General features: G+C 41.6%; 1 protein-coding gene across 2 annotated transcripts in view; it reads right to left on the bottom strand.

Moving 5' to 3' along the window:
• Positions 1–7612: 7612 nt before the first annotated feature.
• Positions 7613–25715, bottom strand: part of CSGALNACT2 (chondroitin sulfate N-acetylgalactosaminyltransferase 2) — a 35655-nt gene continuing 17552 nt past the window's right edge. For both annotated transcript variants that reach the window (XM_081913698.1, XM_081913697.1), the window contains exons 3-8: positions 19121–19337; positions 18487–18588; positions 17012–17190; positions 15771–15865; positions 13148–13229; positions 7613–9163 (exon numbers count right to left, since the gene is read on the bottom strand). In XM_081913698.1, coding sequence (XP_081769824.1) covers positions 8871–9163; positions 13148–13229; positions 15771–15865; positions 17012–17190; positions 18487–18588; positions 19121–19337 — 968 coding nt within the window. In that variant the 3' untranslated portion in view covers positions 7613–8870. The remainder of the gene's footprint in view (positions 9164–13147; positions 13230–15770; positions 15866–17011; positions 17191–18486; positions 18589–19120; positions 19338–25715) is intronic.

A 25715-nucleotide genomic window follows, 5' to 3' on the forward strand; every position in this document is an offset into this window, starting at 1 on the left:
GATGCTTTAAATTTCAGAGATATATATTTGAAATGCAGTTCTGGGACACTTTGTGTATACATATTTAAGAAGACAGAAAAAGCTTTTACATGAATGTGCACTCCAGTGGTCAATTGGTTCTAGTATATATACTTGAAAAAGTGCCATTTCTATATGGCTTTCTATTATTATTATTATATTATTATTATTTTCCTTTGGTTTGATACATTCCTTTGCCATCCGTGTTTTTGTTATTCTGAGCTGAATTGCTACATATAAAGCTGTACCATAAAGCAGGATATTCTGTGTTTGACTAGATGTGCTTGCATTAATAAAATCAGAATTGCTTCAACCAGGCAGCATGGATCGTTGTCACTTTTTCTGCTCCCGAAAAGTAGGATTTCAGAGGTTCCTTGGCCATTTTTCAATGTGAAAAGCAGCAAGCTGATTGGATGAGGCAAATTAAGAGATTTTAGCGCACACCCATTCCCAGCCTCTGACAAAGATAATACTGGCCAACATTATAAGATTGTTGTAACAATTACTAACATCCATTCAGCCTTTAAGCACTTAAGTGTCTCCTTTATTTATTATTATTTTTTAAAGCTAACCTAACGAAACAGTACTCTTAGCCTGCTGGCTATGTTGACAAACATCCTAGCTAAGGAGACATTTCAGTTTCTGTCCTGGTGTGGTGGGGTCATGATATAATGCTAATGTTTTGCCAATAGCCACTTCCATACCCTCCACTGCCCTACATGAAAATCAGGATACAACCTGGAAGGGGACCTGTGACCCTCCAGATATTGTTGGACTACAACTCCCATAATTCCTGACTGCTGGCCATGCTGATTAGGGCTGGTGGTTATAGTTGTCAGTTCAACAATATCTGGAGTGACACAGGTCCCCCAGCTCTGCCCTACACCATCCAAATCCCCTATATAGTAACTGTATAGTATATAGTAACCCGAGAAGCAATAGGAAAGCAAACTTTCCTTCCAACACAGTCAAACAAAGTTGGTTATAACCCAACATAGAAATCTATGGCTGCAGGCCAACAAAATTAAAGATTTAGAGTTACCTTACAAGCTGGGGCCCCTCTATTTATTTATTTAGGCTTACTTCTAAACTGATTATTGTTGAAATAAGCAGGGGATGGTATAAATAGAAAATAGACTCTAAAAATCACCAGTATAAAACCTACCAAAATAAAAGAGCATCAGAAGATGGTAATGCAAGGCTGTGGAGGCCAGGATTTCTGACAGAGAAGAGCCCAAGTGAAGTGTGAAGGAGCATTTATAATGGGCCACAAAATGTTGTCGCTTACACACAAATGGGCAACTCCTGTTGCCCCCAGCAACACAAATTAAAGGCAACAGAGTCCCCAAATGGACATTTTAAAATTTAGGCACCTCATTTGCCCTACGATGTGGCCCAATGCAGGAAGATACTCCGACAAAAAGGCAGGAACAACTGCCGGGCAGGTTGCAATTTAACAGTCCCTGGGAGTGTCTCCATTGGCTGGTTGGGCCTGCTCCCAGGGGAACACCCAAACAAGGGCTGCTGGCATTGGCCAATAGCCGTGTAATTTGGTCTGCCATTGGTCAGATCACTTGCACAATTCGGGCCACCCAGGAAGGTGAGCAGACTTACCTAGGCTCTTCACAAAGGAAACTACAAGTACCCCTTTACTTTGTGAGGAGAAGATTGCTGTTGAAAGGCACCTGCCCTCTTGTGTCTTCGGCAGTTGGTTGCCTAGCAACACTGTTTCTATTCAACCCCCCAGGATTCCATAGTCAAGAGTCATAGAATCTTACAGTTGGAAAGGACCATGAGGATCATCTAGGCTAGTCAACCCCCTGCAAGCAGGAGCTAAGAAGCAGGTGACTGAGTGCCAGGTGAGTTCTGCTATAGGACAAGTCGATGGCAATGGAAACCTCTCCCTTACAAGAGGGAGAATAGTTTGTATACAGCACAAATGGAAGGGTGTCTTTTATATCCAAGGCAGATTGTGCAGCAGTAAGTCAGAGCACATGTGCCATCTTTCTTTGCCCCTACTAGAATTTTGGAAAGCCAACAGTCACTGGGGAAAGGATTCAGTCATTTCCAATAAGGAACTGACTGCTTGTCATAGGCTCAGGGGGACGTGGGTGGCGCTGTGGGTTAAACCACAGAGCCTAGGACTTGCTGATCAGAAGGTCGGCGGTTCAAATCCCCACGGCGAGGTGAGCTCCCGTTGCTTGGTCCCTGCTCCTGCCAACCTAGCAGTTCGAAAGCACATCAAAGTGCAAGTAGATAAATAGGTACCGCTGCGGCGGGAAGGTAAACGGCGTTTCCGTGCGCTGCTCTGGTTCACCAGAAGCGGCTTAGTCATGCTGGCCACATGACCCAGAAGCTGTACATTGGCTCCCTCGGCCAATAAAGTGAGATGAGCGCCACAACCCCAGAGTCGGTCACAACTGGACCTAATGGTCGGGGTCCCTTTACCTTTACATAGGGTCAGGACACAAAAGTGTGCCAGAGACTTTGGCTTAGTGACAGAACCTCTTCATATGGAATGTGTTTAACCTTCGTTGTTGGCTTTTAAGTGTGCAACTAAAATATAGTGCAAATGCAATGAACAGGTATTTGAGAACACCTGTGTCCTACTGGTGTATTCATTCAAGAGTCTGGATTAGCTATGAGTGGCTTCCTATTGAGCGTACAATTGGGGACAAATCCAGGTTACATTATGTGTGAAAGAGTTTCTTGTTACATTTGTAAAATGGTACTCAAAAACTCCCGTCATTGATTGTAGCGGGAACAAACTGGACTGAATCTACATCTCCAGAAAATGGATTTTAATTTCACAAGACAAGTTTTAAGCATCCAGTAGGACAAAATCCTACATAAAAAGCTGAAGATCTCACATGCCACCAGGTGGACACAAAAAGTAAACTGATAAAGGTATATAGAAGTTGTATGTCAATGAGTCTTAATATTTTAAGCTACGCCTATCACAGGAGGAAGATAAAGACCTGAGCCATAGACATATAGATTTCAGGGGCTAGAAAGCACCTTGCAATTAGTCTAGTCTATCATGCCGCACTACTTCAGGACCCAGCAATACTTGGTTATACTATTTAGCTATTAGTTGTATTGCCTAGGGGTGAGTCACCATGCACAGTACACGTGAGACAGATGTAATTTATCTGTAAAACTTTAACATATTATTATTATACACTGAGGCATTCAGCCAGAGGCAGTTTAGCACCCGAGCAAAACTGACAGAGCAATGATCTACCACATAGCAAGCTAAGAAAACTAGCCACAAACCTTGCCTGTGACTCCCTCAAACGCAGAATCAGAGTTCTTCAGTGAACACACCTGCAGGGCAGAAATATAGTATGCCAATAAATCACTAATTACTTAATCTACAAAAAAGACTAGCCCACAAAAAAATAGTCGCTCGCCTGCCTACATATACAATATTATGAATACTTAAAGTAACTTTTGCAAAAGCATTTCTGCTTGGCCCCATGGAGCATAATCTGAGCTGTATCTACTCAGAAGTCAGTCCTATTGAATTCAGTTGGGCTTACTCTCAGGTAGGTGGTCCCAGGACTGCAGCCTTATACACTGGTTAATTTTTCAAGTGTTCATTCTGGGGAATGGCCATGCAAACAGGACCTTGGTCTGGTCGGCTCCTGTGATGGTACTTGTCTTATACCTCTGAATCCCTGAACCTTTGGGTCAGGATAGGTAGCCTGTGACCCATGTCCTAATTTTGTGGGTGGCAAAGAGGGCGAAAGGCAGGGAGAAGTGGTGTTCCCCCACCAGATTACCCTCAATAGGATGCAGCCCTCACCAGAGAAAAGGTTGCCTACCTGTTTCAGGCAATGGTGATTCAAGAAGAGGCATTTCTGGGATAAGCGTAGTCTGATTGTCTCTGGAAACCTGGCTTTGAGTGCTCTTTTTCTGTACTTCCACATCTAGTGGTCTCTGCTGTCAGAAAAGCCTTTCTTCTGCTTAGGCCTTCATCAAACTTTTGTTTTTATAGGCTTCTGAGTAACCAGATAAGTGAGTTCTGGTGAGAAAGGAAGCTCTTACTAATAAGGATGAGATCATGGATTGAGTGCGCCTGTGTTCTTTAGTGATGGCTGTGAGCTCAAGGTCAATTTGGCTGCCTGCTTAACAGCAATTGTGGGTCTGTGACAATGCACTTACTGAAGTCCTGGAAAGTTAAGTGTTAGCTGAGCTTCTAGTTGGTTGGGAAATTCTGATGCAGTTCTTAGGTCATTCTCTAGAACAGGGTTTCCTAAACTTGGGACTCCAGGTGTTTTAGGACAACAATTCCCATCATCCCTGACCATTGGGTCCTGCTAGCTAGAGATGATGGAAGTTGTAGTCCAAAACAGCTGAAAACCCAAATTTAGGAATCCCTTCTCTAGAAGTATGAATTATCTGCAGGGACATCCAGTAAGGTCTAGGGGAACTCCTAAGCCAGGCTAGGGGACAACAGGGAGTAGCGGCAGCTTATTATTTTTGCAAGGTCTGGTTGGTGGTAGACTCAGGTTGGATTTTTGTTGCTGCTTAGTCCAAACAAGATTCCTTACTTCCTGGGTTTGGGCAATCTTGGCATCTACCTCATAAAGTCTTTCCAAGGCTGCAGAAAGTGTCCTGCTCCTTCTCTTTTGATTTAACCTGATGGTAAGCAGCTTTGCTGCCCCTCCTTGTGTTTCAGACAAAACTCAAGAAAGGAATGGTACAACAGTATCTCCTGCCAACTTCCACGGCTTCAACCCCCATCCTTCCCCCCTGCCAACATGTAGCCTCTTTCTGACTTGTCATAATATCACCTCTCACTTCCCTCTACAGCTCTCTACTTTGGGACAGCCTATAGTAACCTAATCAAATTGCTACTTTCCTTTTCCTTTAAAATGTTTCTTCCCTGGGAAAAAGAAAGCAACTCTGTTGGTTCCTTCCTTATGAGAGCACTCTGATAACTAGACCATGACTGCAAGTTGCGCTCTTGTGTATTTCAGTAAATTTGCTAGTTTCTAGACAGCTCCGCTGAACAGCTGTGTTTTTTTTGTCTAGGAGTCAGAATAGGAATCTAGTTCACTTAAGCAAAATCACCCTCAGTTATTCATGGTCCAGGAGGACTTATTCACAGAACACTTTGCCCTAAAAAGTGGAGTGAAAATAAAAGGAGCAGATTCAATCTGGCCAACTAAATCTGTAGAATGACCCTATTTAGGATACTACAGCTTTGACCAACTGCTCTATACTGTCTTCTCTGGGAAGTCATTGTTTCCCACTTATAGAAAGAGATGTGAATATATGCTTTCAATTGTCTTACTAGGTACGTCAGAACAAACCAGACAGGCTGTGTTGATGCTTCACAATTTGACAAAAAGAAAGGGGAATTTAAACACTGGGCATTTATTTGCTGATGAGCAGTGACAGAAATGAGACAGTTTGATCCTTGCATACCATGCAATTTACTTTTGATTAACACTGAACAAACAGGGTCTTATTCTATTTCTCAGTGAGTAGAGACAGGTCAAGACGCCTTCTCATAAAAGCTGTAATTAATCCTACAATAAAACACAGCATGGGTGATAAGAGTTCTTCCCTAGGAAAAGCTTTTTTTAAAGAGTGTTTGCTTGGAGTTGCATTTGTTAAAGGAAACTGAATTCATTTAGGAATCCTAATCTCTCTCATAGGAGATTAACAATTCACAACATATCCAGCTGTGAAACCAAAAGGACAGGTATGAGCAACACCAAAAAAATGCACAGCAAAGACAAGGTAAAGCATTACAATTTTACTTCCATGGAAGCAGATTGCGGGCCTTTGGTAGCTGACACAAAAAGCTCCCCACGATAATCAGGTTTGCTCTACACATTCAATGCTGGACTCTGAGAACTGCTGAACAGTCAAGATCAAACTGATGTATTATGTAGGCTGCTATGTCCTCAACCCTATAATTAGTCTTTGTGAAGTTATTACTTAGACACCCTTCATTAAAACTATTCTGGGTGGTGTGCAAATGTGTAAATAAAATTCACTCCACCACAGAAATAACAGTTTTAAAACAGATAACAAAAGAAAATCCAAAAAAACCCTAAGTGGAATAAAATATTATTCCCAAAAATACAATATATTCTTTAAATTTCCTTTACTTTGGTATAGTGAAGGGAACACCAAGTACCCCACAAGCAGAATAATAAGCTTGTGAATATGGCCAACTTCACAGGACCTACAAAGTGGCCTGGGACAGATATTCTGACTGTAGACAACTGGTTAAATCCAGATTAACTGTGGAATCAGTTTGGGTGCCCTGGGATATTTTACACTTGTTATTCTCAACTTCCCTCTTGCTAAATGCTGCACAGCAAAGGAAGGGAAGTTTCAAAAGCAGTTTATGACACAGCATGAGGGGGGGGGGGTCAGCCAAGCAAAAGTCAAATCCCACCAGGCTATTGCAAATCCCATACATGAGCCTAAATATGGATCCTTGTCAAAGGGATCAAACAGCAAGTTATGTGGGAGTTCTGCAGTTGGCTCTCCCAATGTTTTTCTTTTTTCCTGGAAAAAAGTTAGGTGCATACATTAGCCCCACATCAATTCATCAGCGCAAGAACCCCCTCCCCCGTAGCTCCCAAACTATTAGCTGCAAGGAAGACATACAGAGACAATAACATGGCCTGGATGTTTTCTGCTGCAGGGACCCCTGCCCCTATTGTAGAATTTTCAATTTGGGCTTACTGCCCAAGATTCTCAGTGCAGTTTCTATGCTGAAAAGCCACCTCCTCCATTATTTTACTAACATCATTTGTTCTGGAGCAAACATGTTATTGGTCTGATCCAGCTGGTCTCTTATGTCCTTAAAGTAGTTCATCTTCCGTCTTCTGTCTTGCTGGCAATTTTCCCAGATACTGAATCACAAGGCAGTTCTTTAACTGATTAAAGAATCTGGTGTTGGGAAAATTCTTCTACGGATTGGCACTTGTATGACTGAAAGTTCATTTGGTTGGGCATTTCTTATTCCACTACCAAAATGACACACTGAACATTACAAAACGTGAAATTAAAAGCAAAGAAAGAGTATTGCTATTACGCTGATGAAAGGTTGTTGGAATGTGGGGGCATTCCTGGAAAACAAAACCAGGAACTCACAGCATTGATATAGCTCTTTACCTTTGTCCAAAAAGACAGATATGGTATCAGCCTGTGAAGGTACAGAAGAATGAAATCAGTTCAGCTATAGCAGGAGCAAGGTGTAGATAGTTAACCAATAAGGGTGGCTTCCCAACTCCATCTTCAATCCATTATTCTTCTTTATTTGAAATAGGCAGGAAAAACAGCGCCTATATCAGGTGCCACTTTGAGTTTTAAAAACAAACAAACCCTGTTGTGACTGTTCTTTGCAGCTTCCCTGATTTCTCATGCAACTGGATTTCTATGCATACGATTCCTCACAGAAAATATGCCATCATCTTCAATCTACAGTCAAAACTTGCATCTTTGGAAGTACACAATATTTGCTTTCTTTTTTGCTGGCCACACTACACTATATGCATTCACAACGCACTTTAGGGCTGTACCACATTGCTTCATGACCTCAAAACAAGAAACCAGTCCTATATTAAAACACAGTAGTATTCAATTTAATTATAAAGAGAAGACAACAGCAAGCCAACTTGCATTACATTCTCTCCACTTCAGACAAGTTACATTGTTCTTCACAATGTTATAAAGGCAAATTACATGTTTTTAAAAAAGATCAGTGTCCAGAACTATTTTCAAACAGTACATAGTCTTTCAGAGCTAAAAGCCGTATTATTTTCATTGCCCACAAATTCAATTGGCACAATGCTCCCAGTGTTCCTGTTGCAGACCCCATTCGAAACGGATAAGAGACTGCACAAAAGCACAGCTCTGCTTTTCTGCAACTCTTGTTCGTTTCAATGGGGCCTAAGCAGGAGACATGATTGTGCCCAGTGCCAAAAGTAAAATAAAACAGCCCCAAGTTCGCAAGCGATTGCCGTCTTTTCTCCTGTCCCCTCTCCCAAGTGACAGAGACTTCAACACTCACCTGAAGAACAAAGGATATCAGTGTAATAATGAGGCAGTGTAATAATGAGGCAGTGAAATGAACTGCTTATGTTCAAGACTGCATTTCTTTCTACATCCCAAAACATGCAAAAAAAAGTTATTTGGCCAGTAGCTAGGATAAGCAGACAGCATACAAGCTCAATTCATTTACAATCCAATAAAGAACAGCAATGCAATATTATTGTAAACTGTTCAACGTCCTTTCTTTTAAATACCTTAAATACATATTTTTGCAACTTGATTTATGTACCTGATGGTTAATAAGGCGAATTCAGTGATTCTGGCTGCACAACATACCATGGTGGGGTTTTTTGCATATAATTCTCCACGGGCTCTTGCCTCAGGGCTTTATTCTTCCCACGGAATGCGTACGTACTTATAGTGTCCCTTTCTAAAAAAACTACAGTGAAGCAAGCAGCACAGAATAATGATAGGCAGTGGAGAAGGCAGTTTTTCATTCAGCTGTGACTCTTATTCCCACATAATGCAAATCTGAAAAATGAAAATGTTAAAAGAAAGATCTAGATGCAGAAAAGTTCTTGTTCCCTTGCCCACAACCCCCCATGCAGTTAGACATGTTAAAAGCAAACTGAAATGCTTCCTTTCGCTCAAGTGCCTGATCTGGTGCAATGTGTAGGTAACAGCTGGCCAGAGAAATAGATCTTTGAAATCATCTTCAGCAAGAGAGAGGCACTGCGTTGTTTTTTTTAGCTGAGTTATAATTAAGGCTTCAGAACGATGCTGGTTCATAGCAGCTCAAGAGTCTTAGGATTGCACTGAGGATCATTTTAACCTATTGCTTCACTGTTAGTCCTGTACGCCTGCTTACGCAGGTGGGTCTCAATCTCCTCTCTGAACACCAGCATCCCAAGGTGAGAGTGAGAGGCCTCATTCATGGCTTTAGACTGGATACACATGCGATATTGCTCCGGAGTCAGTTCATCGGCACAATGCTTCTCATGCCAGAGATGAAAGAGGCCAGGGACCGGGGTCCTGGCCACAATTAGATCGCCATGCAAGTACTTTCGATAAAGGTGGACATCTTCTCCACCCCAGCCTTTGACTTCCAAGTCAAACCCCCCTGCAATAAATCAAAGACAGAAATCAGAAATGTCGTAATCAAATTACTTCAAAAGCAGAGGTGTAGAGAAGATACATTCATTTTCAAGATCCTATATCTCCAAGCAAGATAAACCAGCAGGACTCACAAGGTTAAAAGAAAGTAGAGATCTCAAGTTGCTAGGTAGGTAATAAAGGGCAAGTCCTTGTCTGAAGAGCTTCAGATTCTAATCACCTAGGAGTCAACAAAATTTTATGTATGTAATCACTAACAGAGAAGGGGAACCTGTTTAACAAAGATGATCACATCTTATATTTTAGTTGGAATTATTCAACTGTTGTTCTCAGTTGTGAACAGCTTCCAGAACCTAGATCCATCAGAAATCATGAAAAATCTGCACAATGAGTGCAGCCATCTTGCTGCTAATTCTTTAGCAGTTACAGTGGTACCTCGGGTTACATACGCTTCAGGTTACAGACTCCGCTAACCCAGAAATAGTGCTTCAAGTTAAGAACCTTGCTTCAGGATGGGAACAGAAGTCGTGCTCTGGCGGTGCAGCGGCAGCAGCAGGAGGCCCCATTAGCTAAAGTGGTGCTTCAGGTTAAGAACAGTTTCAGGTTAAGAACGGACCTCCAGAACGAATTAAGTACTTAACCCGAGGTACCACTGTATTCGACATTTTTAAAACATGAAGATGGCAAAAAATGAAGTCCGAGAACTCTTGTAACTGAAAGATAGGTGAAAGCCAAAAATGGGGAACCCATAATCCTCCAAAGTTTGTTCAACTCCAGTTCCCACCAACGTCAGCCAATGGTAAGGGATTAAGGGAATTGAGTCCAACAATCTCTTGAGATTCACATATTCCCCATCCCTGATATAAGCTAACAATTGCCTATAAGCTCTGCAAGAAAGCTACACACACATGCTAGGACTCAGGTCCTGAAGTCATATAAAATCTTATTCCTGAAAGGGAGGAATTCGTTTCCAGATTCATTAAGGGACTCCTTGGCAGGTTTTGAATAAACATTCACAAACTTTTTATTGATAATAATCAGCTAAACAGTTTGAGGATCTATACAACTTTGTAACATGCAGACAACAGAAGTCTCAGAGAAACCAAAGACTGGAGGGAGGAAAAATGGGGGGGGGGACAAGGATGATATATTTTTGGATAATGTGTCTTGTTTTAATTTTGAATAAAAAAACTTTTTTAAAAAAACAGATCCATTAAGGGAAGCTACGAACACACACACATTTGTGCATTTTTTACAAGAAAGCACTGCCATTTATACACACACTTTCCCATTCAACAATCTCCTCTACTCTCGACTGCAGTTAAAGCAAGCAATAAAGCAAAGAAATATTAGTCATTGCAATTTATCATTTATTTTATTTATTAAAAGCATTAAAAGAATAAAATTCAGTATTAAACACAATACTTCACAAAGAACAGATGTAATGGTTCTAGGGGTTGCTCGTGTGTAAATCGGTGCCACACCTGGCTGGGTTACCTGGGTGAACTCTTTCTGTCCGGACACCCACTCACCCGTGGCTGTCTCAATCGCTGGCAGAATCCGTCAGTGGGCGTTTCTTGAACTTCTTCCAGCAAAGAAGCTCTTCGACGCCTAGTCTCCGCCTAGTCTCTCTGCGCGGAAGCCTTCTGCGCAGGGAGGGCGTGGGCAGCGGAGGACCCGTGCTCTCCCCGCTGGTCTCCGGCGAGGAGTCATGGAGCCACCTCGCCAATTCCCCCATCTGCCCCCCTGCTCCACTGGTGCTATGCTGATTTCCTTCCCCAGAAGATGGGCTGCTTCTCCCCTCCCGGGACGCTCTCCAGAATCCCTCTGGAGCCCTCCCTCTCCCTCTGGCTCCGATGGCAGTTCCCTGACAACAGAAGTAGCATAAAATGCACCCTTTCTGGCAGAAAAAATACTAAAATAATTAGCACAAGTGTACAACAAAATACAAGTAATAAACTGAGAAGTCCAGATTATAGAAAAACGTGAGTTGTTTAAAAGCAAAAAAATGTATAATATGGACACGGCAAAAGAGCAATTCCTTGTCAGCAATAGTTAAATTTTGTAATTAAAAGTTTCCTTTAAAAATCAGCAAGAGTTACCGTACTTTTCGGACCATAACATGCAGTTTTTTGCTCCTAGAAAGTAAGGGAAAATGCCTGTGCGTGTTAAGGAGCGAATGCACGGATCGGAGCCATGGCTGCCGTCAGTCAAGCAAAGCGGGAGCTGCTTACACACTCTACGAGGCTCTCGCTTTGCTTGCTTTAAAGCGACCTGGAGCCGGGGAGGAGGGAGGGAAGGAGAGCCATGGCAGCAAAGCGGGCAGCAGCCGCTTACACGGGAGGAGGGACAGACGCTAGCAAAGGTCCGTGAGCTCTCTAAACAGAGCAATGAGGCTGCAGAGGGACGGCAGGAAAGATAAAATTTAAGCAACCAGCAGCAAAATAAAACCAACCTCGAGCTCTGAGCCACGCAGTGAAAACCAGGAAGTTAAAGAAAAAAGGCTGGGGATGAGGGAGAGGGGAAAACTCCGCAAATCCCCGCGTCTCAGCTGATCCGCTGGGAGGGAGCAGCTTGTTTTCAGGCAGGATAGATTCGAGCATTGTCTGGGTCCTAGTGCCCCTACCACTTTTTTGTGCTCCATTCTATTGCTGCTGGTGGCTGCTTATCACTCAGGCTGCAAGGAGGAGCACTTTTACACAGCTAATGGTGAATCCCCTGCAATCCAAGTCCTCCTCACTTGCTCAAATCTATTCTGCCTCAAAACAAGGAGCGGAAGGAAAAGGCTGCAAACTGTTAAATGGAAAAAACCCAGGCACAGGGCAAGTAGCTTAAGTATACCTTTAAAGCAACAGTGCTCTTTCCCTCCCTCCTCCCCGCTCAGCTCACCGAAAAGCTCCTTCTCCACGCGTGCTCCCTTGAGTGCTTTTCCTTCCCTCCCCACTTAAAACGTGGTTACAAAGCAAGGATCCACATGGATCCTCAGGATTTTTGCATTGGGCTACCCCAAACTCACCATCAGATCACATGTCTGTGGCCACAGCATGAACCATAAAAATCATGCACCCACTGTTTCGTTCAGAATATTTTTTTCTTGTTTTCCTCCTCTAAAAACTACGTGCGTGTTATGGTCAGATGCGTGTTATAGAGCGAAAAATACGGTAGTTTAGGCCCCAAAGCCAAACAACAATCAGTGGGAACACACAAAATTACTAAGACTGATGAATTCTATAGCAAAAGTGGTTATTCCTTTCTTTTTTTCTTTGGAATTGTTTCTGATCTCCCTACCCAAACTCTTGTTCCACTGAATTGGCTTTATTTGTCTCCACCAGTTATCCTTTCCCTAGCAATTGTTCCTCTTCTTTAGATAACCTAATCCTATGGCACTATGGACACTCTCATCTTTCATTGACAGGGAACAAAAAAATCTAGAAGCTGGAGCAGAGTCACACATACTTAGGCTTACACAGACAAACAGGAAGTAAACAGTAATTTGCCTTAATTAAAAATATGAAGAGAGGCAAGACAAAAAAAATATTGATGCAGTGCTACTGCATTTTTTAAAAGCAGCATTAATAATGTACTAAAATAAGACATAAAGCTATTACACAATATCAAAACTCAGTTAAGCCACAAGGTGGTGCCAACATATATAGACAAAACTAAGCTGTGAGGCTTGTGCTAGCTTTTTAAATGCTCAAGTAAGAAACTGCATGGGTGAATAACTCACACATTTTTTCCCTACAAAGTTCAAGGACCATGATTTAATTAAGTATGCCCTGGGTGTCTTTAGACTGAAAGGCCGGACAGAAATAATGTAAAGTAATAGTTTCCTGGAAGAAATAATTTCTCTTCCTTAGTGAGAGCAAGAGTCACTTGAGCTGGGTATTGGTGCAGAATATCCAGCAAGAAGCAACATTCCCATGTCAATCATTAAACAGAGGATATCTGACAAAATCCAAGACAAAAATCATAAAGCAAAGCATCTTACCGACAGCCAGGAAATCTGTTCGATACTGACAAGTCATTCCAAAACCAAAATCCCGCCAAAAACCAGAATCCTTTTTGTGCACCTACAATTATAAAAAGTATGCATATTTAGGCATTTCGAGAAGAAACAGGATCTGAAATTAATTATCCCAGTAAACAATTCACTCACCACCCACTAGGGATGGGGGAGAATTTCAATTCGATTTGCATTTAAAGGTACCTAATGGACACAGGTGGCGCTGTGGGTTAAAGCCTCAGCGCCTAGGACTTGCCGATCGAAAGGTCGGCGGTTCGAATCCCTGCTGCGGGGTGCGCTCCCGCTGCTCGGTCCCAGCGCCTGCCAACCTAGCAGTTCGAAAGCACCTCCGGGTGCAAGTAGATAAATAGGGACCGCTTACCAGCGGGAAGGTAAACGGCGTTTCCGTGTGCAGCTCTGGCTCGCCAGAGCAGCGATGTCACACTGGCCATGTGACCCGGAAGTGTCTCCGGACAGCGCTGGCCCCAGGCCTCTTAAGTGAGATGGGCGCACAACCCCAGAGTCTGTCAAGACTGGCCCGTACGGGCAGGGGTACCTTTACCTTTACCTTTACCTAATTGGCAGTTTCCAAAACAATCTGAGAAGCGAAGCACAAAAAATGTCCTTCAAATTTTGCAGTTGTCTGGCCAAGTAGCATGTACAAAAATGCATACGCCAGGGTAAAGGGTCCATAAAAATGCATGTGTTAGTGAAATCATACAAAAATTTGCAGTGCCAAGAGGCAGTTGAAACAACGGCATCAAGGCAAAACTTGGCATAACAGGCAACAGGAGTTTATTTCCAAAAATGGCATGTAGACTACCTGCTTCTCTATAAGAACATACGGTCGTAATGGGCCCTGAATGTGTTTTCGCTGGGATTTCCATGTTCGTTGTACAATCAAGTTCAAGTTGAAGTGAGACTAAGGAAGCAATCCTAACTCGCCCCACCCTCAGCCTGGCTTCATGAAGAAGCAGTGGCAGAATGACTGCAACGCCAGCCTGGAACTGGTGCACTGGTTGGGCCCAGGTCACACCTGATGCAGCAGCAGGGATAACACAGGATTTAAGGATCCTGGGTTGGCTCAGCCCCACAAAGCTCAGTTTGAAGGCATTATGCTTCTGGGATGCTGCTGGCGGCACTTCCATAGGGACATTTGGCAGGCAGAAGTAGGGGGAAAAGTAATCAAATCACCCTGTGTAAAGAAACACACAGCGCAATTCCTCTTCTTCTATCTCCTTGGCCTTCTATGAACTTCCTGTGTGATCCCCAGCTTTAGCAGGCTTCCTTGACCATATAGGCCTGCAGCTGTGGAGGCTCCCTATTTTACAGCTTTACACGCAGCATGAATAGGACCTTAGCCTACCTCGTACTCCAGCCAGTGTGCTACACATTACACAGTAACAGATTTCCAGTTTTGCCCTCATCTAATGTTTCTCTGTTTTCTTCTTTAATGAAGCAAACACTTAGGAACATGCCATTTTATTCTTCCACAAATGGTGTGGAAGAATCGTTCACCTTTGACCACTGACTCTCTGATACTTTTTTTTAAAAAAACTGAACACAAAACTCTGCAAGCTTTGCATGATGTTTGTATGCATCATTCATAGATGCTGCTGAATTATTGTCATTTTTACAGAAGGGTATTGGGTAAATTCTGGAGTACAGGATCAGGTTTAAGGTACTGGTTTTAACCTTTAAAACCCTATTCGGGCTAGGACCCTCGTACCTACAGGACCGCCTCTCCTGGTATGTCCCACGGAGGACCTTACGGTCTTCAAATAAAAACATCTTGGAGATCCCGGGCCACAGGGAGGTTAGGCTGGGCTTGACCAGTCTGACTCCCTCTCTCCTTCTATAACCTCCATACAACTCTAGCCCAATGGTTGCCATTAATTTGAATCTGAATTGATTTTAGAATGTATTTTAATTAATTGACTGTGTGATTTTATGTACACTCTGCTATTTTTACTTGTTGTTAGCCGCTCTGAGCTTGGCTTTGGCCAGGGAGGGCAAGATACAAATAAAATTTTATGATGAAGAGGATAACTGGCATTAGCACCAGTCTATATGTGGATAAAGCTATAATTTTCCTTCTCCATTTTTTATCTTTAGGTTAACCGGATGAATAGTTGGGAATTTAGGAAGCTTATTGGACTATGGAACATTTAAGGAGTATGCAATTTAAGGCTTACTAGTATCTGTTTGGTTAATTATTTTTATTCCCAAATTCTTCTAAGTTGATTGCTCTTGAGTAAATTGCTGAAATCTTTATTTCACATTTGAATTTCCCCTACCTAGCATTTAATGATTTACATGCTCCTTGGCATGTAAATGAATGTGCTCATTTACACATTTGTTTTATGTTTCATTGAGTGTTGAATTCATAAGTTTTCATCATCCCATGCAGTGTTTTAAATATTTCAAATTTCTTTTTCTTTTGATCTGACTCTTGTCCTCTCTGCTTAATGGAGAAGGCTCAGCAGAGCTAAATTTAAAGGACCTACTTTCCACGACAAACAGTTCTTCCATCAAACACTGCATTGAAGCTGCTACGGTTAATATGGAGAACAAGGTTTTTAAGCTTCTTTAAACTCCAGTCACTTACCAACTGCTGCTCCACAGGGGGTGGCACATCTTGATTAGCATAGACAATGGCAGGATTATAAAGGCTGAATACCACAGGATAGAAAACTTTCTTCCCTACAGAGACAGGAGAGATTCGTTACTCCTTATGGGACATCTTTGGGCAGAAAAAAGCAGCTGCACGTTTCCTCTATTTTTTTTTATTAAACAGTAATCCATCTAACAAGCAAAAGAAAAGAAAAAAGTCTGCCTCTTAAGACTTTTGCTCAAAAAACCCATGTTATGCATCAATCACAGCACAAAGGCGGAATGGAACCAAGCATGCACAGCCAAATATTATATTTGGGTCTGGAACGAGAGCATCAAATAACCTGAGGAGTTAAAAGCATCAGTGTTCAAAATTATTCCTGACTGGAGGAGATCGTTCTGATGAAGGTAACTATAAATAAAACTTTCAAAAGGGTCAAGCACTAGTACGTGAAAGACACATGACTCCTAACCTCAACATCCCTCTAAAATAAAAGGTATAGTCTTTGCCATTGCTGTAAATTTTGGGCCAATTCCAGACGTGGCTCTTGCCAAGGGTGTTGGATAGTGATTAGTGTGTCACATCTTGGAGAGACCAAGATTTAATTCTTTTATTAAGTAGGATCTAATGAAGAGGTGCCAGTGCCAGTTTAAAAATGCACAGTGGGGTTGTCCCCTGCCTGTGGGGGTGCTGGGCAAGAGAAGATAGGTGACAGGAACATAGAAAACTGCTTAATCCAAGTGAGAACATTGGTCCATCTAGCTCATAACTGTTTACGTGAGTGGCAGCAGCTTTCTGGTTTCGGACAGGAGACATTCCAGTGCTAATGGAAGATGCTGTGAGTTGAACTTGGGGGTCTTCTGCATGCAGCGCCGAATGCTCTACCAGGTGGCCTATGCCACTCCACTATTTGAAGCTCAGTTCCCATCTTTGTTTTATACTCAAGTTTCCAGTCCCTAACAAATCCCAGTGTTATGCTTTTCATGGTGGCCAGCGGGAACTATGCATGTGATGCATAGAGACAACATTCCTATTTGTCCTCAGGATCTGGTAGGTGGAGGAATCCTGCCTCTGAGCCATTTCATTCCATTTAACTATCATGGATGATAGCAGAGACTTCTATGGGAAGAGCACTGAGAAGCAGTATTGAGTAGAGCTGCTGGGACTTGCAGCCCTCCCACTTTCCAGAAGCCTTGGCTGCCTCTGCTGACTTTAGGAACCTAGTGTGAACATACCTGGCTCAGCATTCAAGCGGCAGCTATTTAAGAACTCGGCTGTGAAATAAATATCAACATCGCAGAAGAACATCAAGACCTCGCCTTTTTCCCAGGCTCTGGCACCCACATCTAGTCCCCGACCACGATTGAATTCCTCATTCAAAGAAACCAGGGTGTAATTATGAAAGTTAGCCTCTCTAAGGAAAAAAAAAGAGGGGTGGGGACATAGAGAAAGAGTGATGTTAAAATGTTCAGTTCATGACACGTCAGCTTCAGCTAGGGAAACTGTGTTTCATATACAGCCTGGGCTCTATCTCTTTTATGGAATAGGTTTTGCACTTATGGTTGCTGCCAATTGGGATATGTTTCTGTTGGATTCTGTCAAAAGCAAGGGCAACCAGGTGACAAATTAAAATGTTATCTGTAGTGGCACACTACAAATTAAAATGTTATCTGTAGTATCTAGAACTCTTGATGCCTTCTTTGCAAGTCAATACATTTTTATCTTTTGTTTCTATATTCTGCTCCAGGTAAAAAGAGTTTCTCCCAGATATGAAACAGAAATATATAGGATCAAGATGGTAGCAAGATTTCACTTCTACCACTAAATTAAATAGTTTCAAGAAAAACTTGAAACACCTTGCCTGCAATAAGTTTGTTGTAAATTACTGCTCCCCCACCAAAAAAACCCCCCGTTTACCAATGTAGATGTATTTTGAACACAGAACCATAATCACATATGGAAGTCTCTGAGCGCTTATCAGCATCCTCTATTTTGTCATTTAAAATCTCCTACTGGCATAGGATATTTTTATGCTTTAGAAAAAAATGCCACATCAGCAAATCTTAGAGCTACCAAGGATTTTTGTTCAAAAAAGCTATCTAACAGTTACATGAATTCAGTGAATATAGAGAACAAAGATGTCCCCAATACAGTTATTGTGAACTGTTTCCCCCAGAAATGCCAACCTGGCCTCAACACTACCAGCAGTGACATCTTTTTAGAAACTGCTTAGAGACTGCTCTGGTATTAAGCAGTATACAGCTATATGAAATAAAGAAACAGCTGTTTTGGGAAGCTTTTGGTAATGGCTGATTCTACTATTTCTGCTGCTGCTGAGTTTGGGGTCTTTTTCCCCTCTGGTTGTTGCTTTTTTAAACAAAGGCTGTTTATTCTTATGTGAGGTTTTTGCATTGATTTGTGTTTGTTGTGGTTTGTTGCAATGTGCTTTCTTGTAAAGGAACAGTAGAATATTGATTTCGCTGAAAAATAAATTCAGAAAAATAAAAACTTTGCTACTCACTCACTAAAATGCAAAGTGATAACATTGCATGGGCTTCTCTGAAGGTTTTCTACTCACCCCAGACAGTCATCAAAACCCTTTGCCTTATCTGGGGGAAGCATTATACCAGCACCTCATTAAGACATATTTAAACAGCTAATTGCTGCTTTGTTTTTTACATAATAAGAAGTTTGAACTTTTTCAACTCACCTAGCAACTGATTCTAAGATGCTCTTGACGTCAGAAAGACCCTCATGTCCAAAATATACAACTGTGAGGTGAATCCGCTTGTCCTGGTTAATGCACACTTCCCTGGAGAAGCAAAACAAGTATTTGGTATTGCAATAGCTTAACAAGGGGTTTTGTAATTTAAAATAGCAAATATCGCATACTGGATTTGTTCTATTTACAAATACATTTACCTATTGCATCCTAGAAAGCAATCTGACCAAATTAATCACTAAGTCACTGCACTGTCGGGAATACCAGGCTTATAGGGGTGATGTCCATTATAAATGAATGACAAACGGCTGCAGTTCATTCATTCTTTGTGCCTTCTTCCCATTACTGCTTCTTGAGATGTGGCTAGTGTTTAATGCTTTCCACATCAGGTACCAAATACTCCAGCAATCTATGGTCACATTTTGCACACTACCCTATATTTCAGAGGCAAAAAAGCATCTCAGATTTTAAATTGAGAAGATGCTTCTCCATACTGGAACTACCAGTGTTCTACAATACCACTAAGCGTTATAGCTGATTGGAAGATTCACTGTATTTGCCTTCTACTGTAGGAAAATGACTACATAGGATTGGTATAGGGCCTAGTTTCTGAAGCACTTACCTGAAGTTTTGCATGAACTGTGCAAAAACCTCCGTCCTTCCAGCAAGGGGAACAATAATGTTTATTATTGACCTGGAGATGTCAACAGTTTCACTCTTCACTTTCATTAGGGGCCCAAATGGACGAAACAGTGTGACATGCCTGTACTCCATATCATCTGCCTTCTTGTAGAACAGTTCATATTGTGTCCCTTTGTCTCTCTCAGTACGGTAATAACCTTAGGAACAATTTACAGGAGGAACTGATTCAGTCACAGACTTTAAACTCAGTGACAAATTCCACTGCTTCAGGAATTACTATACATTGTGAGGAGAGTGTCAATATTCAGGATGGTGCTCAGCCAGGTACGTTATTATGTAGAAAAACAAACAAACTCAACTCAACTCAGATTGAAAATGTGAAAGGAACTCCAGAGCACAATCTTCTCATATATAAAACCCAGATTCAACCCCTCGTAATTCCACTTAACGTATGTCAAGTACCAAGATGAGGAAAGGACCTTAGCCAAATGCTAGACAAGCTGCTGCGAGTCACAGCAGATGGAACAATGATCTGATTCTACAAGGCAGTTCCTTAACTATTTCTGCAACAAAAGCACCAACCCAAGTGTGTCTCCTATTCTCAAAATGCTAGCCAAGTTGTAAATTGCACTCTTGCAGGGAGAGGGGGCAGAGAGAGAGAGAGAGAGAGAGAGAGACTGCAGTAACCAATGTTCAAAATGAAAATCAGACTCCTGCCTTCATTATCTATTGTAGAATTTTATTGACAGATTAAGATGCTTAGTAGGTCAAGTCCTACACTAAGCAGCAGATGACTTGGCTTGACTGTGTTAAGCTGCGACTGATCCTTCTTCAAGAAGATCAATACTTTAAAATCAGCTGGCTGACTTTCATAGAACAAATTTGTACTCATTTAAGTCTAACCTGCTTCTTGGCAACATCAGGCTCTCAAGAAAGCTTTCATTATAATTACTACCAAATACAGTTTTTATAAAAGTATCCGTTAGCAATTGAAACGACCATTCCCAATTTCTCTTTGAAAAAGAAAAAAGATGCTACTTCTTAGGCTTATCAAAGGCTAAGTGTACATAATTCATCCAAGGTTTTTGGGAGGAGAGGGAGAAGCAGAAGTTGCAAAGGAACAAGTACTAGAAAGCATTATCATTTTTTCCCTCTAAATAGTTCCCGTATCCTTAATGTAATCTGCGAGCATTTAGAAGTCCTGAACTAAAGGATGACAAATTTGGCAAGCACTGACAATAAACTTGTATTGTCTCCAAAGAGCAAATATGCATTACAGAAACCAAATAGTAGCAAACTATTTCCATAGCTGGACTCAAAAATGCCCATTGCAGGAGGTAAATAATTTTCTCTCCATCAGTTTCCTTGATAGAAAATGAACTGTGGTAGATCTAATTAAAACAAACACTACTGTCATTTGCAGAAATTTTTATAAATGCTGCTCAGAGAAAATTTTGAGTTAAATATTTGCTTAACTGGAAAGGATCAAAAGGGTAAGTTTAAGGGAATAGTTTTTCATAGAGCTGTGCAAAAACAGCCTCTCTAAAATCTATATCGTATTTATCAGCGGCGAAGTTGGATGACAGTTTTGCCAAATATTTTCCAGAAAACTACTGGAAGGAAAAAGGTTTTGTTTTACTTTATTTATTTATTTAATACCACCCTGCACCCGCAGAGTTCAGCGCAGTTCACAAATTAAAAATACAAGATAAAAACACAAAATACACAATAAAAGCAAGAAGGGGAAAAAACCTAATAAGAATAATGCTAGGTCAGGTCAATGGCCCATTCAGTTCAGCATCCTGTTCTTACAGTGACCAACCGGATGCCTGTGGGAAACACGCAAGCAGTCAATATGCACATATTCTCCAAGGCCTGTTGAAGATTATGCATATTGACCAGGAAATGTGCACTATTCCCTCTTCATGGAAGCATTATATGCACATTCTCCATCAAGCCAAGTGAATGTGCGCAATGACTAGCTGTCATGCACATTAAATGTTTGACAGGGCTAGGAAAATTTGCTTTCGAAATATATCGTAATATATCGCCAGCTAAAACTTGTGATATCCCAATAGATTATGATGTTAGAAAGGAGGCAGGGAAGTAGGAGGCAGTTGCCAGCCATGCAGATGATCAGCGTCACTGTACACAGCTCCTGCTGCTTCCTGGCAACAAGGCCAGGGCGGGCAGCGTTGTTCTGAGTGGAGCACTTCAGCCAGGGCACTGCGTGACACTGTAAACGCAAACACGGGGATTCCTGCTCCAAAATTCTGGAATCGCTCTTGCGATTTTAACTTTAAACAGGTTTCCAGGCAATGTATCAATACATCGCCCAGGCCTACTGCTCAACTTACATTCCACTTAACACCCCTCCACACACGCACAATTTCTAGTTAATAGTAAACATATAACAATAATGTGGCCAGCACTATACAGTGGTACCTCTGGATACGAACAGGATCCGTTCCGGATCCCCGTTTGCATCCTGAAGCGAACACAACCCATGCCTGCGCATTGCAACTCGCCGCTTCTGCGCATGCACGTGACATCATTTTGACTGTCTGCGCATGTGCAAGCGTCGAAACCGTGGAGCGCAACCCGAAACCACTCAACCTGAAGCATATTTAACCCAAGGTATGACTGTACAACATTAATGATTAAAAACCCAAAAGGAGTAAGAATAAAGACAACACCTGTCTTTCTGTACTGATAGTTTGAAAGTGTTAAGATACCTGAAGGCTGCAATACTATATAAGTATCCCCTGGACTAAGTCCCACAGAAGTCCAACACACAGCTGTCAAGTAAGTATGCATAGCATAGGGTTGAAGGTGGGGAGAAACACCCAGAATTTGCTAAGATTGTCAGAAGATTATAATTCTCTATGAGCAAACAGAGTTATCATGCATAGCTGCTAGAGAATTAATCACCAGTCCTACGTAGATTTTTACAGATCCCATCAAGACTAATGATGTCAAAGCTCTGCTCAGCTACTCAGTCCACTGAGGACTAGGTCACCATGCCCCTACCAAAAATAATTTAAGAGTCTGAAAATAGGCTGCATTCAGACCTCTTAACAGATGTTTCTGAAAAAATAACTTCTGGATTTCTATCTCTTGCTTTTATGCTGAAATGGCATTTGTGAAGAAAAATCCAGAAACTGCTATGTTGCAAACTACCTTTCAAAACTACATCCCATCTCCAATGTCTGAGCTTGCAGTTTGGCAAAGCTCATGATTTACTGACATCACCTGAACCAGGGTTCATCTTAAGAGTCCGTTATGTGTTCCTTTCACTAACAGACTCAAATCAGCTATTCTAACAGTATGAAGACTTTGTTTCTGCTCCTAATCTTTCTTAGAAACTTATCAGCCTGCCCCAAAAACAAATAGCTTGTGCAATTGCCAAGACCGCCTAATTAAAAATGGCCACAATTTACCTCCACAATGTATGCTCGGTTCTGCTGCAATATACTATGCTAATTCATTCACTGACATTTAAGGAATATTAATTTTTCTACATAATCTGAATGGACAAATTTTAAATGTGTATATCCAGTTTCCTACAGAATATGTACAATGCTATCAATGTGCATGTGCTTACGGTTGTAGGAAGGTGTCTGAAAGATGAGACAGGTGGGCATTGTGCACATGTTTGGGACAGCCATCTCAGGCAGCCTTTCATTGTAGGAGCACTCTTATTTCTAGAGGAGCTGGGAGGGCCCTTGAAAGCGTGCATATACGTGTTTCACTCGGGGTCAGCGGCACCTTTGACATGGCTGATCTCACGCCGCCTGTCTGTCTGCCTGCTGCTGCCAGGCAGGCGGCGCGAGATCAGTCGTGTCAAAGGTGTCACTGACCCTGCTGCCACATAGCAGCTCAATACAATACACTTAGGTCCTGTATACCTGAAGGAGTGTCTCCACCCCCATCGTTCAGCCCGGACACTGAGATCCAGCACCGAGGGCATTCTGGTGGTTCCCTCATTGCGAGAAGTGAGGTTACAGGGAACCAGACAGAGGGCCTTCTCGGTAGTGGCACCCTCCCTGTAGAACGCCCTGCCCCTTCAGATGTGAAGGAAATAAGCAGCTATCTTCTTTTTAAAAGACATCTGAAGGCAGCCTTGTTTAGGGAAGTTTTTAATATTTAATGCTGTATTGTTTTTAACACTTGATTGGAAGCCGCCCAGAGTGGCTGGGGAAACCCAGCCAGATGGGCGGGGTATAAATAAATTATTATTATTATTACTATTATTATTATTATTATTATATAGGCGGCTTCAGTGGTGGAGGCTGGCACCCCCCAGAATTTGGTGCCCAGGTGCCCTGCACCCCTTGCACCCCGGGTAAAGACGGCCCTGCTCAAAACACATCGGAAATTTAAAAGCAGGCAACAGACTACCGGTATGCATTGAAAACTATCAGCAGTCCAGTTATTTCCATGTTTATTTCTCAAGGTTAACAACTGTAATATTTATATCAAACTCCTTGTACAGTAAACTTGTTATGACAGAATGGCTGAATCAGCAAATAAAATAAAACTGATACGTTTTTTGGATGTAATGGTTTTCGGCTTCAACCAGGCAAGCTTCAAACTTATCAACCGGTTTATCATTTTTGAATCCACACCAAGTAACATGGTAGTCTTGGTAATCAAGAGTATTCATCAGGGGAAATGACAATGCTAAATGGCTGTTAAAACTGAATGGGTCCAAGTGAGCAATGAACTCTTAAAGTATTTTAAACCCAAGAGCTTATAAACAAATTTGCCAGAGAGATTGCAAACATTTCTGGAAAAAACCAAAAACATCACCCAACACTCTTTCCAACAGAGTGGTTCACTATTTTTCCATGAAGGATACAACTACACAGGGAAATGTGTAGAAATAGACTGGAAAGAGAAGCTGCTGAATTGCAACTTATCACCAAACTTAAAACCATGGAGAGACCTGGTCTGAACAAAGACCTTGGATTCTTATCTCATTATACATGACAAAGCCATTTTTCACCTTCTCACCCCTTGCTTTTTCCTGTAAGACCTATTGCAGTCGTCAAGAGTCGTCAACAGGCTCATCACAGCTATCTGCCAATCAGCCATTCCCACCACCCTTCTGAGTAATACCCCTCCCCACCTTCTCACTATATAGAAGGGTCTGGTGACTTCTGTTTCAGTGTATCTGAAGAAGTGTGCATGCACACGAAAGCTCATACCAAGAACTAACTTAGTTGGTCTTTAAGGTGCTACTGGAAGGAATTTTTTTTTGTTTTGACAGGGAAATGAGTTTTGGAAAAACCAACAGCTTCCCTATCCATGATGATTTCCATCATACATTGCACTCATTTTATCTGGTGTGGCAACTAACAGGGAAAAGCACAAATACCTCATCCCAATGTTTGCTCGCCTGCTCAAGTGGCAGTCTTTGTTTTGCTACAAGTTCTGCCTGTACTACTGGAATTACTGAGGCCTTTCCACTGCTCAAACGATTCCTGTCCTCCTACCCCTTGCTGATTATTCTCATTTCTTCAGTGTTTTGTTTGGCTTTTTTTAAAAAAAAAATGAGGCATTTTTGGATGGGCTTATAGAGTGAACTCTGCAATTTTCTGGCTTTATCATATGACTTAAAGAATGCCACTAGCCATTATTGTGAAATGGCTGGGAATCTCAGGTGTTGTAATGGCCAAATTAGAAACAATAACTTTATTCTGTGGCTGAGTGAAACAAATTATTTGACTAAAACCTGATTATAAGTTCAAAAATCAGTAATATTGCATTCTGCTGGTGGTGATGGGGAAAATCCATAGCAATTAACTCTTGAATGGAGTCTGGGTGCATCTAGCCAAATTCTCAGAGGTGTTTTTTTTCTTGTTGACTAGTTTGAGTGGACACAGGTTAGTCTACCTGCTGCTATCGTTTTATACATACTGGCATCACTGCATTTACAGTTACAACTTCCAAAGAACTTCAAACCCTAATTCTGTTGAGATCTCATGGTTTAACCTGCATTCAGTTTCTCCATATCATTAGACAGAGTCACAGTTAAGTGATAATAATTTTAATTGTGCATGGGTATTTTAACAACTGCAATTGTCTGCTTACTGAAAATTTTAAAACCTAAATATTCTGATAAAGATGCCAATTTTTATTTTTTTAAAAAATATGCTTTAGGTTACTGTTACTTGCCATTGTGATGTGTGTTTGTAATGTGCACAGTTCTTAAGAGTTAAACATATGTGATCAACCCCTAAAAGTGCTTTTAAGTATAGAATCATAGAATTGTAGTTGTTCCACTGCTGAACAACTCTTATTTAAAATTCATTTTAAAAAAAGTAACAAGGCAAGAATTACAAGTGAAGCAGTTGAATTTGTCTGGAAAACTACTTCATTTGTTGATGCAAGCTAACCAGGCAACAATTTTTATGAAGTGAGCAGATATACAAGATACTGAAACCACCAAAGGGAACAGAATATTAAGAGGGGAAGATTTAGTCATTGGTTGCCATAGTTGCTCAGTTCTGACCAAAAAAAGTCTTCTGTTGGCTTGCCAGAAAAAGTTTAGTCAATGTTATTTCCTCATC

Source organism: Podarcis melisellensis (assembly GCF_964234715.1).
Source record: "Podarcis melisellensis genome assembly, chromosome: 5".
Classification (NCBI taxonomy): domain Eukaryota; kingdom Metazoa; phylum Chordata; class Lepidosauria; order Squamata; family Lacertidae; genus Podarcis; species Podarcis melisellensis.